The 18745-nt window shown below is 36.4% G+C and overlaps 1 protein-coding gene across 1 annotated transcript in view; it reads left to right on the forward strand.

The window, feature by feature from the left end:
* The window catches only part of DLGAP1 (DLG associated protein 1), a 284261-nt gene that overhangs the window by 176970 nt on the left and 88546 nt on the right, over positions 1-18745 (forward strand). The window contains exon 3 of the mRNA XM_026699154.2: positions 4055-5081. Within this exon, the coding sequence (XP_026554939.2) occupies positions 4125-5081 (957 nt within the window). The 5' untranslated portion in view covers positions 4055-4124. The remainder of the gene's footprint in view (positions 1-4054; positions 5082-18745) is intronic.

Here is an 18745-nt window from a genome sequence, read left to right on the forward strand (position 1 = left end):
GAGCATTGTATGACATAGCAAAAGAAATCCATGGAGAATCAATGTAATTAACAAGTTGTTTATATTAGAGGACTATGCTTGATGTTTCAATTATAGAGGACATTATAACTGGCATTCCAATTGGCCCTCAAGCAGGAATAATGGGAATCAGTATGATTTCTTGATATTATCTGTCCTGAAATTCAAAGCAAGAATGTTGCGCCCTTTTGGGTTTGCTGTAAGATTTCAAGTAGAAAACCCAATTTACAATATTTTGGACTCATTTGAACTGTACGAAGATTCTTAATCTGCCTCTGCCTCTACAGTATAATATTATACATTTTAAGCATGCAGAAAATAATATTTTGTATTATGTAATATCTTCTATTATAATGTATAATGTGCTACATATTTATACCAAAGTTCTGGATCTTTCTGTTAGATGATTTTAACATAATGTTCTTCTTTTTTTGATATTTCATACAAGTCTAATTGTATGAATAGTTGTTAAAGAATCAGTATGGCATAATTTTCTTCATAGGTTACTCAGGTTGTATGTTTTATTGTTCCCATTCATATTGAACTGTGCGGGCAGTGGCTCATCTTTAGCTCATGTTTGTAAGTGAATAGATTATATATTTAGCTGTTCATCTGTTCTTCACATAATGACAAAAAAACCCATGTTCCCAGTAATTTCACAATAATTTAGGTGGCCTTGGAATTAGTTCTTTCTTTCCCAATGGAAAGAACACAATGTGTTCCTAAATAATATATATAGCTATATATATTGAACTACAGCTGTCATATTACCCATTCAGAAGAAACAATGCTCTTATGGATAAGAGCATTATCCATATTATACACATCTATGTCTCGAAGGTACCATATATGAAGAAGGTTGCAATATTAAAAAGTAATAAATGATACAAAAATCAGGAACTTAGAATTTAACTATCAGAAAAGGCAATTATATAGACACATCCACTTACAATTTAATTAAGTAAGGGCAATGATATATGAATTTATATGCTGCAAACTTCTACATAGTACAACTTAATTTGAGCCCATCAAAATAATGAGGTATCATAATTACTAGAACCTGAAATATTCCCCAACTTTTCTTTTCTCATTCTATCCAGATTTGAAAAACTACAAATGATATTTATTATACCAATAGTTTAATTTGGATTACAATTGAATTGATACTGCTTTATTGAACTCAGAGGATGAATAATAGTTTTGCGAGGTTGGAGGTCATGGCAATGTGATTTAAACAAAACTGAATATAGTGCAAAGTGTTTATCACATCTTTTCCTTATAATATTATACAATGATTTTGTATTTTTGCTATATCAGGCCAAATAATTATTAATTGCCTTTGGTTAGATTTAATAGTCTGTAATGTTGATTTTGATGGAGGGAGGGAGGGAGGGAGGGAAGGAAGGAAGGAAGTCTTTTCAACTTGTTGCTGATCTTTCTCCTTCCATGTATCACAGAATTAGAGCTTTCTCTAGAGAGTTAGGTTTTTGCATATTGTGTCTGAAATAAGATAACTTGAGCCTGGTCATTTATGCCTTGAATGAGAACTCTGTTTGATTTGTTTGATAATCTTTAGAGTATCTTGACTATTTTTTTGACTGTTCCCTGGTATTCACAGAAATCCTCTTCAACATTAAGTGTCCTATATAATAAAGTAAACAAGGACTAAATTACCAAACAAACAGATAAAGAGGAATGAAAAGGAAGACTGAGAAAGCTGTGTTGAATGGAATTGCCAAGATTCTCAGACAACAAAAAGCAAAGAAAAGGTTTATGGATGTGGTAAATACAAGAATGGTTTGCAAGGATAGAAAAATAAGGAAAGGTTATAGAGGATAGCATTTGTGTTCTACTGGTTCTACTTTTGTCTCCATTTTTTTCTTAAGTTATGCCTCTAATTTCTGGGCTATGTCATACTTTTTGTCTACATTCTGCTAAATGTTGCTTAAGCCAATAGGATGTGTGTGTGTGTGTTTGTGTGTGTGTGTGTGTGTTGTAGTTCAGAAATATTTGGAGAGCAGGATTTCTTTCTTTGTACCTTACAATCATGAGAGATGAAATGCATTCAGGCAACAACATTCAACATTCATTAGGCATTTCATTTTACATGCTATAAATGTGCACATGACATGTATTGACTTGTATTGTAGTCTGTGCTGGGCATACATATCGCTGTTATGTGTAGATATGGATGAGCTTTATATCCACATTTATTTCCTCCTATCTTAATCAGAGAAATTAGAAAACTTCTTGGTTTCACTAGCATAAGGTTAGTTACAGAGTTATAAAGTTCTGTAACAGTTCTGAATATAATTCACAGGTATTTGACGATTGAACCTAGAAACTACAGTAACAACTATTTTACAAGACTCTTCCATAGCATAGTAGATCATGTTTGCAAAATTGTTGATAACACTGAAAAATATTACAAAGAACTGTCAGAAACAGTAAATATAATATAACTGAAAAGATCTGATTCTTGCTTAAATGCTTTTAAAACCATCCTCATCTTTGAATAAACTATTGTGTTCCATTTGACTGACTACTCAAAATGTTATTTATTCTACACTGAATTACATACTTTTAGAATACTTGGCAATACTTCTTGTCAAAAGCAGGCATGAGAGACTGAAAAGAATAAAAGGACCACATACTGAACATTAAAGACTGAAATAAATCCCTCTGAGCTGTTTTTAATTTATCTCCTCAGCCATGTTATCAAATGAAATTTTATTTCTCATCTCAATATGTGATATGTCTAAATTATATTTATCTTGAACTTTAATTATATATATTTCAAAATGTAGAATTTGTTTTCTGATATATTATCTCAACAATCCCTGCTGGAACATTTTTACTTTATTACTTTATAGGTAACTCAAGGCAATGAACAAATATTCCTTCTTCTTCCTATTTTCCCCATAACATCAACCCTGTGAGCTGGGTTGGGCTGAGAGAGAGTGATTGGCCTAAAGTCACCAAGCCAACTTTGATGCCTAAAGCATCAAAGTCTCCTGTTTACTAGCCTAGTGCCTTAACCACTGCACCAAATTACTGTTTTAAATATATAATTGTTTTCTTTTTAAGGATTTTAGCATTCTCTGAATCTTGACATTGAAAAATTGATCAGTGTGACTGTAAATTAAGACATCCCATAGACAAATAACTCCTTTTTCTATTTTGTGATTAGTTCCATGTATTCAAGTTCCATGGGCTAAGATGAAGAAAGGTAGATTCAACCACACACAATAGTACTGATTGTTTTGTTTGAAGTATTGTTATATCAGTAGTATTGTTATACATACTACTCTTATATACTATTTCCTTAGGAATGGAACTATTCATTTAGTTTAATAGTTATATGTGACCAATATTCAGGTAGTCCTCAACTTATGACCACAATGGGAACTGGAATTTTAGTTGTTAAACAATGCAGTTGTTAAGTCAGTCACATCAAATTTTGCAACCTTTTTACCATGGTTGTTAAAGTGAATTGCACAGTCATTAAGCAAATACAGTTTCCACTATTGATTTTACTTGGATGCTGCAACCAAAATAAATACATGCCAGTTGCCAATCACCCAAATTTTGATCATATGACTGCAGGGATGTTGTGATAATCATAAATGTAAGAACCAGTTGTACCTCACTTAAATTTCCATTGTAACTTTGAATGATCATTAAATGAATAATTGTAAGTCAAGGTCTACTTGTAGTGCCTACCACTGTGCTTCAATGAGTTCTGCTACAAATTCCAAATATATTATATCAGAGGAGGTATGTATCTTTTAACATATCCTATTGTAGCATGACTTCTTAAAGAATTTTCACAGCATCCATACATTTTTTAATTTTGATCCAGAAAATTAATTGCATTTAATTTCCATTGTAATGAAAGTTAACTATGATAAACTTAATCACACTGATTTTCAGTAGGAATTAACTCAATATGCCTCAAATGTTTTAATACAATTTTTAAAAAATCAAATATGCATGTTATTACATCACTTCACATTTTTGTTCTCCATTTTTCTAGGGATTTCTTGGTGATCTATCAGTAAAATACGTGCACATATTCAGATGACTCTGGGATATTTTTTGCATCAATGATGAAAGGATTATCTGGCAGTCGCAGTCACCATCATGGGGTTGCCTGTGAACCTGTATGTGACTCTCTGGTACATCACTCAGATAGAAAGCCATATTTATTAAATCCTATGGACCATCATCCTGCAGATCATACTTACTATACTCAGAGAAACTCTTTTCAAGGAGAATGCATGGCTCCATACAGTGATCAAATTGCTAGCAGCACATTTCCTCGGAGACATTATAATTCCCAGAAAGAACTTAAGGATGAATGTGCTTTGGTGTCACATGGAACAACCAGTAAAGGTAATCGCATTCCTCCCAATCTTTTGGATCAATTTGAAAGGCAGCTTCCTCTTAATAGAGATGGCTACCATACTTTACAGTACAAAAGGACTGCTGTAGAACATCGTAGTGATAGTCCAGGAAGGATCCGCCACTTAGTGCATTCTGTTCAAAAGCTTTTCACAAAATCTCATTCTCTTGAAGGCCCATCAAAGGGCAGCATCAATGGAGGAAAAGCAAGTCCAGAAGACATGCATAGTATAAGATATGGCAAACGTAGCAAAAGTAAAGATAGAAGATCGGACGGAAAATCCAGGTCAAATGCACCTGGATGGTGGAGCTCAGATGACAACCTAGATAATGATGTTTGCATTTATCATGGACCAAGTAGAATAATGACCATGGGAAGATGTCCTGATCGTTCTACTTCTCAGTACTTTATGGAAGCCTATAATACTCTAAATGAACATGCAGTAAAGCCTTCCAGAAGCAATAACGATGTTAAATGTTCTACCTGTGCAAACCTGCCTGTAAATCTGGATGCTCAATTAATGAAAAAAAGCTCTTGGTCCTCTACTCTGACAGTAAGCAGAGCTCGTGAAGTTTATCAAAAAGCTTCTATGAACATGGACCAGACAGTACTGAAATCAGAGACCTGTCAACAGGAACGGTCCTGCCAATATCTTCAGGTATAGTTACTTGTCATTTATTTGATTGCTTGTACTGCTCTTGGTTCCATGTATATTTTTTACACTGAGATGAGATTGCAAATGAAAAGATGTAAGTGGGAGTTAATCTAAATACAAATTATGAATAAATCTGCATTTTGGTTGCTAAGAAGCAGTGTTTCAAATGAATTCATACAGTAAGGAACTGGTTCACTTTCTTAATATGTGAAAAGAACAAGAGCTCCTTGAATAATTGAGGGGGATTAAAAAGGCACTCTAGGCACACAAAACAGCACAGCAGGGTCCCAGGGAGCTAGAGGTAGTAAAGCCTTCATTTTGCATTACAGTGTCAATGTACTGATATTCCCAGAGCAGAGATTTGTTAGCTTCTGTAATCTTGGGATCTGCCTTCATGTTATTTTGGTGATGAAAACTTGAGACCCTTTAAACACTTAGTAATGCCACAGTGTTTTGTTACTATGAACCAACCTACAGTCAGTTTTTGTCACATACAAAACATCTGAACAGGAAATAATTATATGAAGTGACCAGGTTGGTGTTCCTGGCTGTTATTCCTTTAAAATAAATAGCTAGCACTCTCTGAAAAAATGCACAGTTGAAAGACTGAAATTATTGAATGTTCTGATTATACTCTTTGGGAGTACATCAGTGACTCCCGCACAAGCTGTTTGCAGTTAATAAAGCATCACTATTTTTCATCAGTATTGTATCTTTAAATGTCAAGAATCAGATGTCTGCTCTTGGAGCTATCATACTGCCGGTTAATTTTTGTGGCAAGAACGTGGATCAGAAAAATAACACAGTTTCAGCTGTAAAAGATCTGTGGATTATTTTTTATGCATTTTCTTTTAAAATGGATATGGCACGCTTAACTGTGCATGGACAGTGGAGTAATGTCAAACAAAGAAGAGAGAAGACTATGAGGAAAAAAGAGGTTTGATTAATAAAATATTTTGTTGTTGTGTGGGGGATTGTGGGGACTTAAGTCATTGCTCTGTTCTTTTTATCTGCTGTTTCAAAACATTGTGTGTTCCATAGTTAGTTCTAGCTGTTTTTAGCCTGATGGCAGCTTGCAATCATAATTTTGCACTTGCATCTGTATGTTCAGGTAAAGGATTGGATTGGATTGTCCTGCTGACTTACAGTTTTATAGTTCAGATGACCTAGAAATGAAACCAGAATACCAAGTTTTAAGGGTTATTTTTGAATACAAAAAGCATTGTATATAAAAGTGCATTCAAAATATAAAACAGCCTGGTGTATGTCCTGTATGAATGTTTATGTCTGCATATTCGTATGTTTTTGGGACACTGTTAGCATCATAAAGTGAGGAATTAAGAGGATTCAGTTGATCATATCAAAATAATGATATGGTTATGTTGTGTGTCAGGCCAGAAAAAAAATAGCTTTACCTTCAGAGACTTACCAGTTTCGTAGCTCATGACTTAATGTATGATTGTAGATAAGTGTGTGTGTGTGTGTGTATGACTGGATGAATGGATAGAGACAGACAGACAGACATTCTTTTCTTTTTGTATAGGCTCCTTTTGCAAGGGCTGATAATATAAGTAATAGGATTATCTCACTGAAATAAAATTAATATGCAAGTTTGCATACCTAGGAATGAGTTCCACTTAATTTAATAGAGCTTATATCTGAGGGGATATGTATTTGCTGGTCCTATTAGAGGGCATTTCCTACTCTTCTTCACTTAATATATATAATTAATCCTAAATGTATACTGAATGTGTATTTAATTGTTCTTACTTTTTGATATGCAACCTAAAATTTCAGGTTGACATTTATTTAGAAAGAAGTAAGAAATTTCATTATTTAGAGATGGTTAATAAAATATGATAGATACAAAGAAGGTACAAGGGAACAAGATGAGTACTTTAGATATTCTTTAACTCTATTAATAAAGTAAAATTAAAAGTTAAAACAGTAATGTAGGAGCATAAGATTTTTGCAGGTTCTTTAACAAACAATTCTATAATTATAAACCATACATATTTGCAAAATCGTGTCTCTGTTATCCCTCAAAGGAGCCTTGTTCACTAATGTTTATATACAACAAAACAAATGTGTTAAGCAAAGAGAGCTGTCAGTTTCTTTTAATTAATTTCCCTGAAGGGAAAAACTTCCAAATAGGTAATTTTCAAGTAAGGAAAATTCTCAGGTTTTACTAGTGACACTGATCAAAGATTGTTATCTTATTCTGATTATAAATATAATGATTTTTTAAGGTAAATCCAGTTCCTTTACATTATTTCTGCAGTTTAGAATATGAAGAATCTATACACTAAAATACATACATTTCCATAACTGTGGTTGCCGTAGTAGCAAATAAATATTCAGAGAGAATGAAGAAAAGTATATCAAAAGACAAAAGGAGCGTGATTTTTCTGCATTTCTATATTTTCTGCATTTGCTACTTTATTTAAGCTTATTTAAGTTTACAGGAGATCAATCTAGCTGTAATTAATGAATGTGAATATTAGAATTAACTATGATTATCAGCCAGATAATTTTTTATTCTTATTAATCTATTGTGGCTCTGGAAGCAAGAAACATAGATCCAACTGATTCTCAGGCCTCTCAGCAGTTTTATTGACTAGGATGTCTATTATTGTCACATAATTACCTGTCTGTGTCAGATAGAGATAACTCCTAGAAATTCTAGAAGTTGTGTTTGAAGTTTTTTTTTTTCAACTGAACAGTGATCTTGACACAATCTTGTTTTTCATTCTGTTTACATCTATATATTTTAATTGGTTGAAGTCGCCGAGAGAATTGGTAATGATATTGTCCAGTACGCTCTACTCTCATATAATCCAGGCAGAGCAATGCAATAATACTTTTGAGTACTGAAGATTGTATCTAACCACAGTGGAAGTGCTATTAATAGGTGTTTCATCATTTTACAGAAGTGATCTTTTGTTTCTTAATGTCATCATAATTTCACTTTAGATCGGATTAGCATAATTTTAGATTCAGCTCTGACTTTGAATGATATTATAAAGCCAGATAATTTTCACAGTTCTTGTAGTCTTGATCATAAGAAAAGCCCTGCTGTACTTTAATTAGGTTAGGATGATTTAACTTTCTCTTTCAGCCGAGTGCAAACCTTACCTTGAGTAGAGCCATGCAAACTGGAACTACCGTGTTTCTCCAACAATAGTGCGTGCGCGACTGGTTTCCATGTCGCTTGCATTGCAAACAACACGAGGTAGTGAGTGGAGGGGGGAAAGGGTAGAGGGGTGGAACTTGCCCCATTCACCCCACATGTCTCACCTGGCCACTGGGCTGCTTCTTTCTGCTTCTTTCTTCTTCTGTTTTTGGCTGCATGCAAGGAAAGCAGCAAAAGTCTTTCTTTCTCTCCTCCAAACTCTGCCAGAAATGAGTCTTTGGGACCCTGCAAGGCATCCTGATCCAAGAAGCTGCGGGCACAAGAAGTCTCACAAACAAAGACTTATTTCCGGCAGAGTGGGGGGGGGGGGGAAAGAAAGAGTTTTGCTGCTTTCTTGGCGACCACCAGTGGTCTGTGGCCCACCTGCTACTTTCCTTGCATGAAGCCAAAAGTTTCTTTCTTTCTCTCTCTTCCCCTGAGAACGAAACTGGAGACGGTATCCTGCAATCCCAAATAAAGAATGATCGATTGGTAGGAAAACGGTGGGGAATTTTCCTGCAGACTTTTGGGGGGATTTTCCCAGGGTCTCTGCAGAAAAAGCAGAAACAACAGAGACTCTGGGAAAATCCCCCAAAAAGTCTGCAGGAAAATCCCCCACCCCGTTTTCCTACCGATCAAGCATTTTTTATTTTGGATTGCAGGATATTCTCTCTCTCTCTCTCTCTTTCACTCCCCCACCTCTCTCCCCTTGAGAACAGAGCTGAAAAGCAGGTTAGTGAAGGAATGTGGCTGCCTTGGAGGGTGTGTGTGTGTGAGGGACCTCTGTGTGTGTGTATGTATGCGGTGGGGAGAGAACATCATTGCCAGCCCTCCAAGGTTAGATCAGATGTATCTATCTCTCTCTCCCCCGGCAGCATTGGTGGAGCTTCTGTGTTTGACTGGTGGAGAGCCAAGTGAAGCGCATCATTCACTCTTTTTGGACGTGAAAGAAGCAGCCCAGGGGTCAGGCAAGGCATGTGGGGAAAAAAGTAGGACACCCCTTGAAAAGACGGCCTAGCTGTTTTTTCGGGGGTCAAAAGAAAAAAAAAGGCCCTGCCTTATTTTCTAAGAAACATAGTAGAAGATAAGACCAACAGCAGGGGAGGGAAATCTGCCCCGGGGTGGCTTGCTGATGTTTGTAGCAAAGTCAGTCCCATATTCCAGAGCTGCAGTAGTCACAGGATTGGCCCTTTGCTCATCCCGGAGCAGCTGGGATAACCAAAGGGCCAGTTTTGTGACTACTACAGCTTTGGAATATGGGACCAACTTTCCCACCAACGTCAGCAAGCCACCTTCAAAATTTATATTAGTGGTCCGTGGCATTTAAAATTATGAGTTTGGTGGTCCCTGAGGTCCAAAAGGTTGGTGACCCCTGTCCTAAATTGTCTTCATTCACTATCATTGAACAAAAGGGGTTAGTTTGAGCTGTGCAAATGGCAACAATGATATATATACTGCAAATAGACAATTATATTATTTTAAATCCAAAATGTAACATTCTAGCCCCCCAGAATCTTTGAGATATAAAAGCCATTAAATAATTTCCATAACTAATTAAACTGGGGAAACAGGAATATAATCTAATTATATTAACCTAATGTACTACTGTCTTCCAAGTTCAGAGTAGATCGCATGGGAAATGGAAACAAAATGTGAGATAGCTGTTAATGACATGAATCATATCTTTTTTGTACTATTTGCTTCGGTTGTATCATTCAAAACCTTAAATAACTATTTAAAAGAGAATAGAACAATACAGAATAGAACAGAATAGAGGTAGTCCTTGCTTGATAAGCAGAATTGGGTCTGGCAACTCTGTCACTGAGCAATGCAGTCATTAAGCAAAACATCATGTGACCACAACAAACTTACAACTTCACTCTTGCTGAGGTCGTTAAGCAAGTCACCACAGGATGTTAAATAATATGTGACCTGACATTAATTTTTCTGCAGCTTCCCCATTGACTCTGCTTGTTGGAACCTATGAAGCACACAAAGGGTAATCATGTGACTACATGACTCTGGTCATAAACATCTCCTGGTTGTAAAGTTACTCAAATCTTGATGTTGGACCTTCAGTGCAGAGACTCTGTTCCAACCAACTGTAAAGTTACTTTTATAGTGCCACTATAACTATGATTGCTAAACAGAGAAGTCATTAAGCTGAATTACAAGTAGAGTAGATCGGGATCACCAACCTTTTGGACCTCAGAGACCACCAAACTCATAATTTTAAATCCCAGGGAACACTAACCAGTTCTGTGGGTGTGGCCAAATTTGTGGGTGTGGCTTGGTGGTCATGTGACTGGCTGGGCATGGCTTGTATGTAAATATTATAAATATTTATATAAATATTGAATTTTTTATTTAAAAAAGAGCAACTTTTACCCAAAATCAGGCAAAGCAGGCGGGCAGATTGAGTTGCTCACAGAATCATTCAGTGATCTATCTATCTGCCATCGGCTACCTGAGTCTGTCACATAAAATTTGCTTGCCATGAGTCTGCACTGAATAATAGAGCCTTCAGTCCTAAGGGAGGTTTGGTTGTGCTTAAAGAGCCAAAGATCTAAAGACTAGCTAGAAAGCAAGAAATCCAACTATTTCCTGCTTCCTAGCTAATCCCAGCACAGCAGAACAGCTGATATTCGGAAAAAGGACAAATAGCAATATAGCAGGCAACTTTTCCGGGTAAGGAGTGAGTGGGCGGGGAGGGTTCCTGTGGGCCATGTGGATGGTGCAGCCTTGTGTTTCTGCGCAGCCTGGATTAATTGTTTGGGGGGGTGCTCTGGGAGTGAGATTTCTCTGCGGCCCACCAAAATTTTCTCATGTGCCACCAGTTGGCAATCGCTGGAGTAGAGTAGGGTCAGGTAGGGTAAGGTAGGATAAGGTAGAGTAGGATAGGATAGGATAGGATAGGATAGGATAGGATAGGATAGGATAGGATAGGATAGGATAGAACATCTGATCCCCATCTGTTTTGATAATAAAAGCTAGAGTCAAGGTGACTGACCTCCAACTCAAAATTAGCAGAGGCTGGTGACATTTGATCAACAAAATGTACTAGTTATGGCAACAATAGCTTGAAATTACTGACTTGGCTCCTGAAATCTTATTTATGACTTGCTGTTTACTAATTAAAAGACAATAAAAAAGAGGTTTGATCAATAAAATATTTTGTAGTTGTTGGGTGGGGGATTGTGAGGAGTGAGTCATTATCTGTTGTTTAGTTTCATTTTAAAACTTGGTGTGCTCCATAGTTAGTTCTACCTGTTTTTAGCCTAATGAGCAGCTTGCAATTATAATTTTGCATTTGCATCTCCATGTTCAGGTAAAGGATTGGTTATAAGTTATTTTACTTTATTTTTATTTACTCAGTTGAGCAGCAAGGAGCTTTTAGACACTTACCTGTTTAAAAACAAATAATGTAAGAATGGAAACAGTCGATAGCAAAACTTCCACAATTCAACAAAGTTGAAGGAAAGGAAATCTTTAACTGACAATGAAAACATATCAAAGTTCCATGCTAGTAATTTTTTTAAATTTTGCTAGGAATTTCCATATCCATAGTGCCACAACAAAGACAGTCCTGGCAGCAACTTGCATAAATGTAAATACTCAGGAAATACATTGAGTCCTGCAAAGCACCCACACTAGAGATGGTATTCAGCAGGTTCTGACCGGTTCTGAAGAACCAGTAGCAGAAATTTTGAGTGGAGAACCGGCAAATACCACCTCTGACTGGAGATTTTGCAGTATCTTTCCCCTGCCATTGCCACCAAGCCACGGCCACAGAACTGGTAAATTTTGAATCCCACCACTGACCCACACCAAACTTTTAAATCAGTGTTTCACACTAGGTGGAAAATCTGGGAATTGAAGTTCACACATCTTAAAGTTATCAAGTTTGAAAAACACTACGCTAAATGGACTGAGTGCTTTGATCCCTGAGGAGGGTTTTATATAGCCCTAAGTAGCCAATGGCTGATGCATCTGTACGTATTTTGGCAAACGTGGTCCCAAATGGCCCTCTAATTAGTAACAATAACAGCTGTGTTTTGTACTAATGGGAGGGTTCAGTAAATCAAATATGTCCACTCCCCATATGAGGTAAAGAAACAAGCAGAAGGTAAAAGGAAGTATGCAATGAAGGAGACTTAACATTCAAAAGATGCCAAATCATCTCAGAAGTTGACAGAATATATATGTGTTTAATGCTCTCATCTAATTACATTTATAGCTTTTATCCAGGAACCAACATGTGTTATGGTTTCTTTATATTTGTGTAAGAGACATAAATTCTTTCCTGTGATAATATATATCAGTGCATATCACTAACACAAAGGATGAACCAATTAGTATTTTCTATAATGTTTGTGCAAAATGAAAAGAAAATAAATAAATATATATGAACTCTATATCCGGGCAAGAAAAGAATCTTAAACAGTTGGATTATAGATTATAAAAAGGGGCTACAATAAGAAGCGAAAGTGAAAAAAGGGTTACAATAAGAAGTGGAAGTAAGAGTAAAATCCTTTGAAAGTATATCCTAGCTATATAAAATGTCAAAATAATGAAGCAGACGTTTAAACAGTTTCAAAAAAATTAGTTTCACAAAAACAGTGATTGGCTTTCAAAATCTACAGAATTTTTCATCTGGCAAAATGCTAAGGAATTTTGAAAAACTTTAGGGGGTAGTGGGGAATAAGTGATCCATAAACAATGGAAATGATTTTGTAGCCAAAGCATGGAAGTCACTTTTTTCAAGAATTTGTAACTTGTGTTGAAAATTTTACAAGAGTTTAACAACAGATGGAGTTGGTTTTTCTAGTTTTGTTTCTTCCCGAGCTTGCATTTATTAGTTGGAGAAACAGTGTTTCTCAACTTCCGCAATTATAAGAGGTGTGGAGTTTAACTGACTAGGGAATTTTGGAAGTTGCTAAATAGGAAACCAATTAAAACAGTTTTAAGAATTAATTTGTACATGCCTAAGGTTAACATTGTGACAGAATATATCAATTTCAGTAAAGAATATAAGAGAAAAATCTAGAAAACAGTCTGCTTTAAGGAAAACAATTGTTTCTTATAAATGTGGGAATATGATGTGGGAATAATTTAGATAATTTAGATTCAGTTTTCTTTCAGTACCTCCACCTGAGAAAGTTTTGTTAGAATCAACAAAAACCCACAAGAATTGCTGGCCAGATAGGAACTGCATGACCAGATTGAATGAAGCAAGGCAAGACAAAGCTTCTATACAAATCATGTACAGACCGTACATGATTTGTAATTATAGCTTATGAAGTGTTTGGAAATCCCTGTCAGGATTCTGGCAGTTTACCCCATTTAAATCATAAGTCTCAAGCCAAACTTCCAAAACTTAAAAAGGATTTATTGGGAGTTAACATGTCTGCACTGCCTGGGTGTAGCCAACTCTGAGACACATAATTCATTGTCACTCTTGACCGTGGTTTTCCCCCCCACCCCCTGGGTCAGGGGTGGGATTCAAAATTTTTAACAACCGGTTCTGTGGATGTGGCTTAGGAGGTGGGCATGGCTTGGTGGTCATGTTATTGGCTGGCTGTGGCTCAATATCACTCACATTGAGGCATGCATCTCATGACTGGGGATGCTGCAACAGTTGTAAGTGTGAAAAATGGTCATAAGTCACTTTTTTCAGTGCCATTGTAACTTTAAATGGTCACCCCACACAAGCAAAGTACCAGCAAAGGAGCGGGGAAAAAGTCCAGAGATGTTCCTGAGACAGGAAGTTTAGTCCTGCCAAGAATGTAATAAGGGTTAACGGAGAGGCAGTTTCTGCAAGCAACACCAGAATGTTTCCTTCCTGCTTCCTTACAGGATTAGGCCAGTAACTTCTTCTAACAACGGTTCTCCAAACTGCTTAGAATGTTAACAACCAGTTCTAGCAAATAGGTGCGAACTGGTAGAATCTCACCCCTGCCCTGGGTGTATCATAATTCATATTCTTCAATGGGACACATCCATAGCCAAGAGTCATCAATCATGCTCTCCAGTTAGAATTTTGTGCAGCAGAAACTTAGTCACCTAGTTATTATCTTTGAAAACATTTGTGGAATGCAGATTCGGTTTTGCAAGCTGCTGCACTGCTCCCCCCTGACTTTCTGTTGGCAACTCTAAAAAGACCATAGAAATATTTTATGAGTTGACAATTGCGTATGAAATAATGAGAATTAATTTCTTTGTGCCATATACCCTTTGGAGGGCCTAGCTAAATCCCCAGACTCCCTTCAGAGCAATCTATAAATGCATAAGACAAAATAAATGTCAATTATGTTACAAAGAACTATTATGATCAAATACAGTTAGCAAATATTAAAAAATAACAAAGAAGTAATGTAATAATAGATGTGAAAATATTTTCTTTCTTTCTTTTTTAATTCATGGAGCCTCGAATAACTATCCATAAATCATATCACTCTCACACTTGGGAAGATATATTTGTTCTAGTAGTTGAGGCATCAGACTAGAATGTAGAAGATTGTGATTTCTAGTCCAGGTGAGCAGTGGTGGGATTCATTTATTTCACTGCCAGTTCTGTGGGCATGGCTTGGTGAGTGTGGTAGGAGAAGGATACTGTAAAATCTCCAGTCAGAGTTGGTATTTTCTGATTCTCTGAACTACTCAAAATTTCCGCTACCGGTTCTCCCGAACTGGTCAGAACCTGCTGAATACCACCTCTGCATATTAGCCATAAAAGCCAGCCGGGTCACTCTCTCTCAGCTCAACCGACCTCACAGATTGTTGTTGGGAAAATAGTGTTGGATACGTCCGCCACCTTGAGTTATTTATAGAAATAATAAAGACAGTATCAAAACAAAATAAAATATTAGCTAAAGAACCAGATTTCAATTCTGACATGACCTTCCTTTCAACTTCCCAATTCCTCCCTTTCTAGTTGACAGTTGAAGACTGTTGATACTGTACTTTGACTCTTTCCATTTTACATTCTTTCCCTTAAAAATGCAACTGTAAACACTAACTCTGGTTTAAAATTCTTTGAGTAACAAGTTTCATTTACTGTATCCAGTCATTGCACATACAAAATTCTTAAAGCCATGCAAGTGAGATAGAACAATAAAGAAATGAAGATCAAATTCAGATTCTTTGCATACTGATGGGGTTTCTTTTATTTTTTTTAATCCCACCTATACATGTAATCCTTGATTAATGACCACAATGGAGGGCAACATTTCTGTTGTTAAGCAAGACATTTGTTAAATGAGTTTTGCCCCATTTTACGACCTTTATTGTCACAGTTGTTAAGTGAATCACTGATGTTGTTAAGTTGGTAATATGGCTGTTAAGTGAATCTGGCTTCCCCATTGATTTTTGCTTATCGAAACGTTGCAAAAGGTGATCATATGATCTTGGGAAACAGCAATGGTCATAAGTATGAACTAGTAGTCAAGCATCTGAATTTTGATCACATAATGATGGGGATGCTGCGAAGGCTGTAAACATGAAAAATGGTCATAAGTCACTTTTCCAGTGCCATTGTAACTTTGAACATTCACTAAATGAACTGTTGCAAGTTGAGGACTACCTGTATTATTTTATAAATAACTCAAGGCAGTGAACATATCTAATACTTCTTCCTCTTCCTATTTTCCCCACAACAACAAAGAGAGCTGGCCTAGGAGAAAGTTTCAGTTTTGATTTTGAATGCCTTGATGAATGAGAGGCAGCTTCACAAAACAGTTGGTGTGAAGCAGCAGCTGTGGTATTCTTGTCATCTGAAAACTACATTGTTATTTTCCATGTATTATTTACCTGTGGGCCTAAACAACTGAATGAAAAACTGCTGGTGACCTTCTACCGCTGCACCATAGAGAGTATTTTAACTTACTGCACCTCTGTATGGTTTGCCAACTGCACAGTGGCAGATAGGAAAGCACTCCAGAGGGTTAATGTCATTGCCCAGAAGATCATTGGTTGCCCTCTCCCCTCTTTGGAAGAGCTTTATAGCTCCCACTGCCTTAAGAAAGTTCAAAACATTCTCAAAGATCCATCTCATCCTGGGAACCCTTTTTTTGAACTATTATTATCTGGCAGACAGTACAGAATATTAAAAACAAGCACAAATAGGGTGAAGAACAGCTTCTATCCCACGGCAGTAGCTTTTTTGAATTCTACTGTATAGTGCAGTGTTGGTGCAGTGTTCTGGGTTTTCGGTTCAATGTGTGGAGGGAGAAGAATATGTGTTTGTGTTTATTTTCATGATCATGATGTGCACCGAAGATGGTGTTTGATTTCGTTGTACGAGGTGCAATGACAATAAAGTAAACTAACTAGATTGTCTCTAAACTAAAGAAAAGCATCTGCCCTATTACCAGTTGTGAAGGAAAATGCCAATTTAATCAGTTTATAAAAGATGATAGAGATTTTTTTTCAAAAAGCAATAAAGTATAGCCCTAAGTTGCTCGACTTACAATAGTTCATTTAATGACCGTTCAAAGCTACAACGGCACTGAAAAAAGTTACTTTTGACTGTTTTTCACACTTACAGCCGTGACCCACAGTCATGGGATCAAAACTCAAATGCTTTGCAAGTGGTTATATTTATGATGGTTGTGGTGTCCTGGGGTCATGTGATCAGCTTTTGCAACCTTCTGACAAGTAAAGTGAATGGGGAATCCAGATTCATTTAACAACCATGTTACTAACTTAACAAATGCAATGATTCAATTAACAACTGTGACAAGAAAAGTCATAAAGTGGGGAAAACTCACTTAACTTAGCAACCTAAATTTTGGGCTCAGTTGTGGTCGTAACACGAGGACTACCTGTATGTTCCTTAGATGTTTTAGTGTTCAATTGCCTTGTATCTGTAATTGTTGTTATTTTTATTCTCTTCTAAAACCTATGCAATAGCTATGTATCCATAAGATTTTATGCATAGTTACATACATACATACATACATACATACATACATACATACATACATAAACACAAACGCACACATACACATATGATTAGCAGACCAGAGTAAGCATACTGCATTTTGATTGTTGCTACTGAATACAGGTAGTTCTTGACTTACAACTACAATTGAGCCCAAAATTTAGGTTGCTAAACTGTTTTCTTCAGTCACTTTCTTGTCAAAAGTTTAAACCCTTATGTTAGTAGTGGGGAGCAAGAAAGAAAAACATCAATTGTATTCCTGATGGTGATTGTTTTGGCCAGACTCCATTGGAAATGAAATTAGTTTTATTCCCATTGGATCTCAAGATGATCTTTCTTTTAATTCCTAGCAAGCAGTGTTATCTCCCTGGGAAAGGATGGAGTCTGAAAGTTTAAATTATTAAAACTTTTAAAAATATGAGAAATGTTGGACTACTACATATTAACAAGATATGCAGACAATTAGCTAAGTATATGTCAAGATATTGAGATTTAATAGCTGATCAGCTGTTGTAAGGCTGATGCAATGAGGATGAATCAGCATGATTATTGCCGCTTTAATACTGAGGATGGGTCCCACAGGGTTTTATCACTTTAAAAAGCTATCTATATATTTGAGGCCATGAGAAGGCATACCTCTCTCTCCTTGTGTTCTGTCTCCATTGTGGCTCTCTGTGCAGAGTAAAGAAGATTGATTGATTGCCAGGTATTTGCCTATCACATGTATGTATGTACGTATATAGCTGTCTTGTATATAAACCACTTTATAAGACAAAGCTTCTGTGTGTGCTGTGTTTTGCTTCTAGGTTGTCTCTCAATAGTAGTCTGACAGTATATGGCAACCACTTAGCTTGCAGTGCATAAGCAACAATACCCATCTTAAGAGTGATTGGAATGAACTTTCATGGCAGTTCATATAGGCCTGTGTGGAGGAAAATGCCCATTACCCTTCTTAAATCATAAATAAATGCAATGGATTTGGCCAAACTGCTTTGAATAGAGCAATACTTGAATATCATTCTTTTTTAAAGAGAAAAAGAATGTATGTGTACATGTGGACAAATATAGTACTTGTTTATATAAGCATTAATTCTCCTCTGGAACTTCTGAATTGTCCATTGCAGTGCCATCAAATTATTTGTATCATTCAGATATAATTTCATATATGCAACAAGAGCAAGAGTAGAAACACCACAGAGAGGCAACTCGTAGGAGTCCATCCCGATTCAATTTGCTCTGTCACACACTTACATGCAGAGACCCCATACCCAAAGAGCCCAAAACACATCCATCTGCCTTCAATAAACATTTTCTATTGAAAAGACATTTCTTTTGTTCCACAAAAGAAAATGGAGGAGCCCTTTACTACTGGTAAAAGACTTGGAAAAACACTATTGAAAAACATAATGTTTTCCTGACCTTGTTATTCTTTTCAGCCCCTGTCCCTATGTCTTTCTCTCTTTCAGCAGAAAATTAAAATCATCCCAGATTTGTTCTTGTGGGGGAAAAACTAGCAAAAAGAAAGATTGCCTTGAATGGATCAGTCTTGAGGCT

This window comes from Pseudonaja textilis, chromosome 3 (assembly GCF_049901715.1).
Source record: "Pseudonaja textilis isolate UNSWEBS1 chromosome 3, rPseTex1.2, whole genome shotgun sequence".
NCBI classification, from domain to species: domain Eukaryota; kingdom Metazoa; phylum Chordata; class Lepidosauria; order Squamata; family Elapidae; genus Pseudonaja; species Pseudonaja textilis.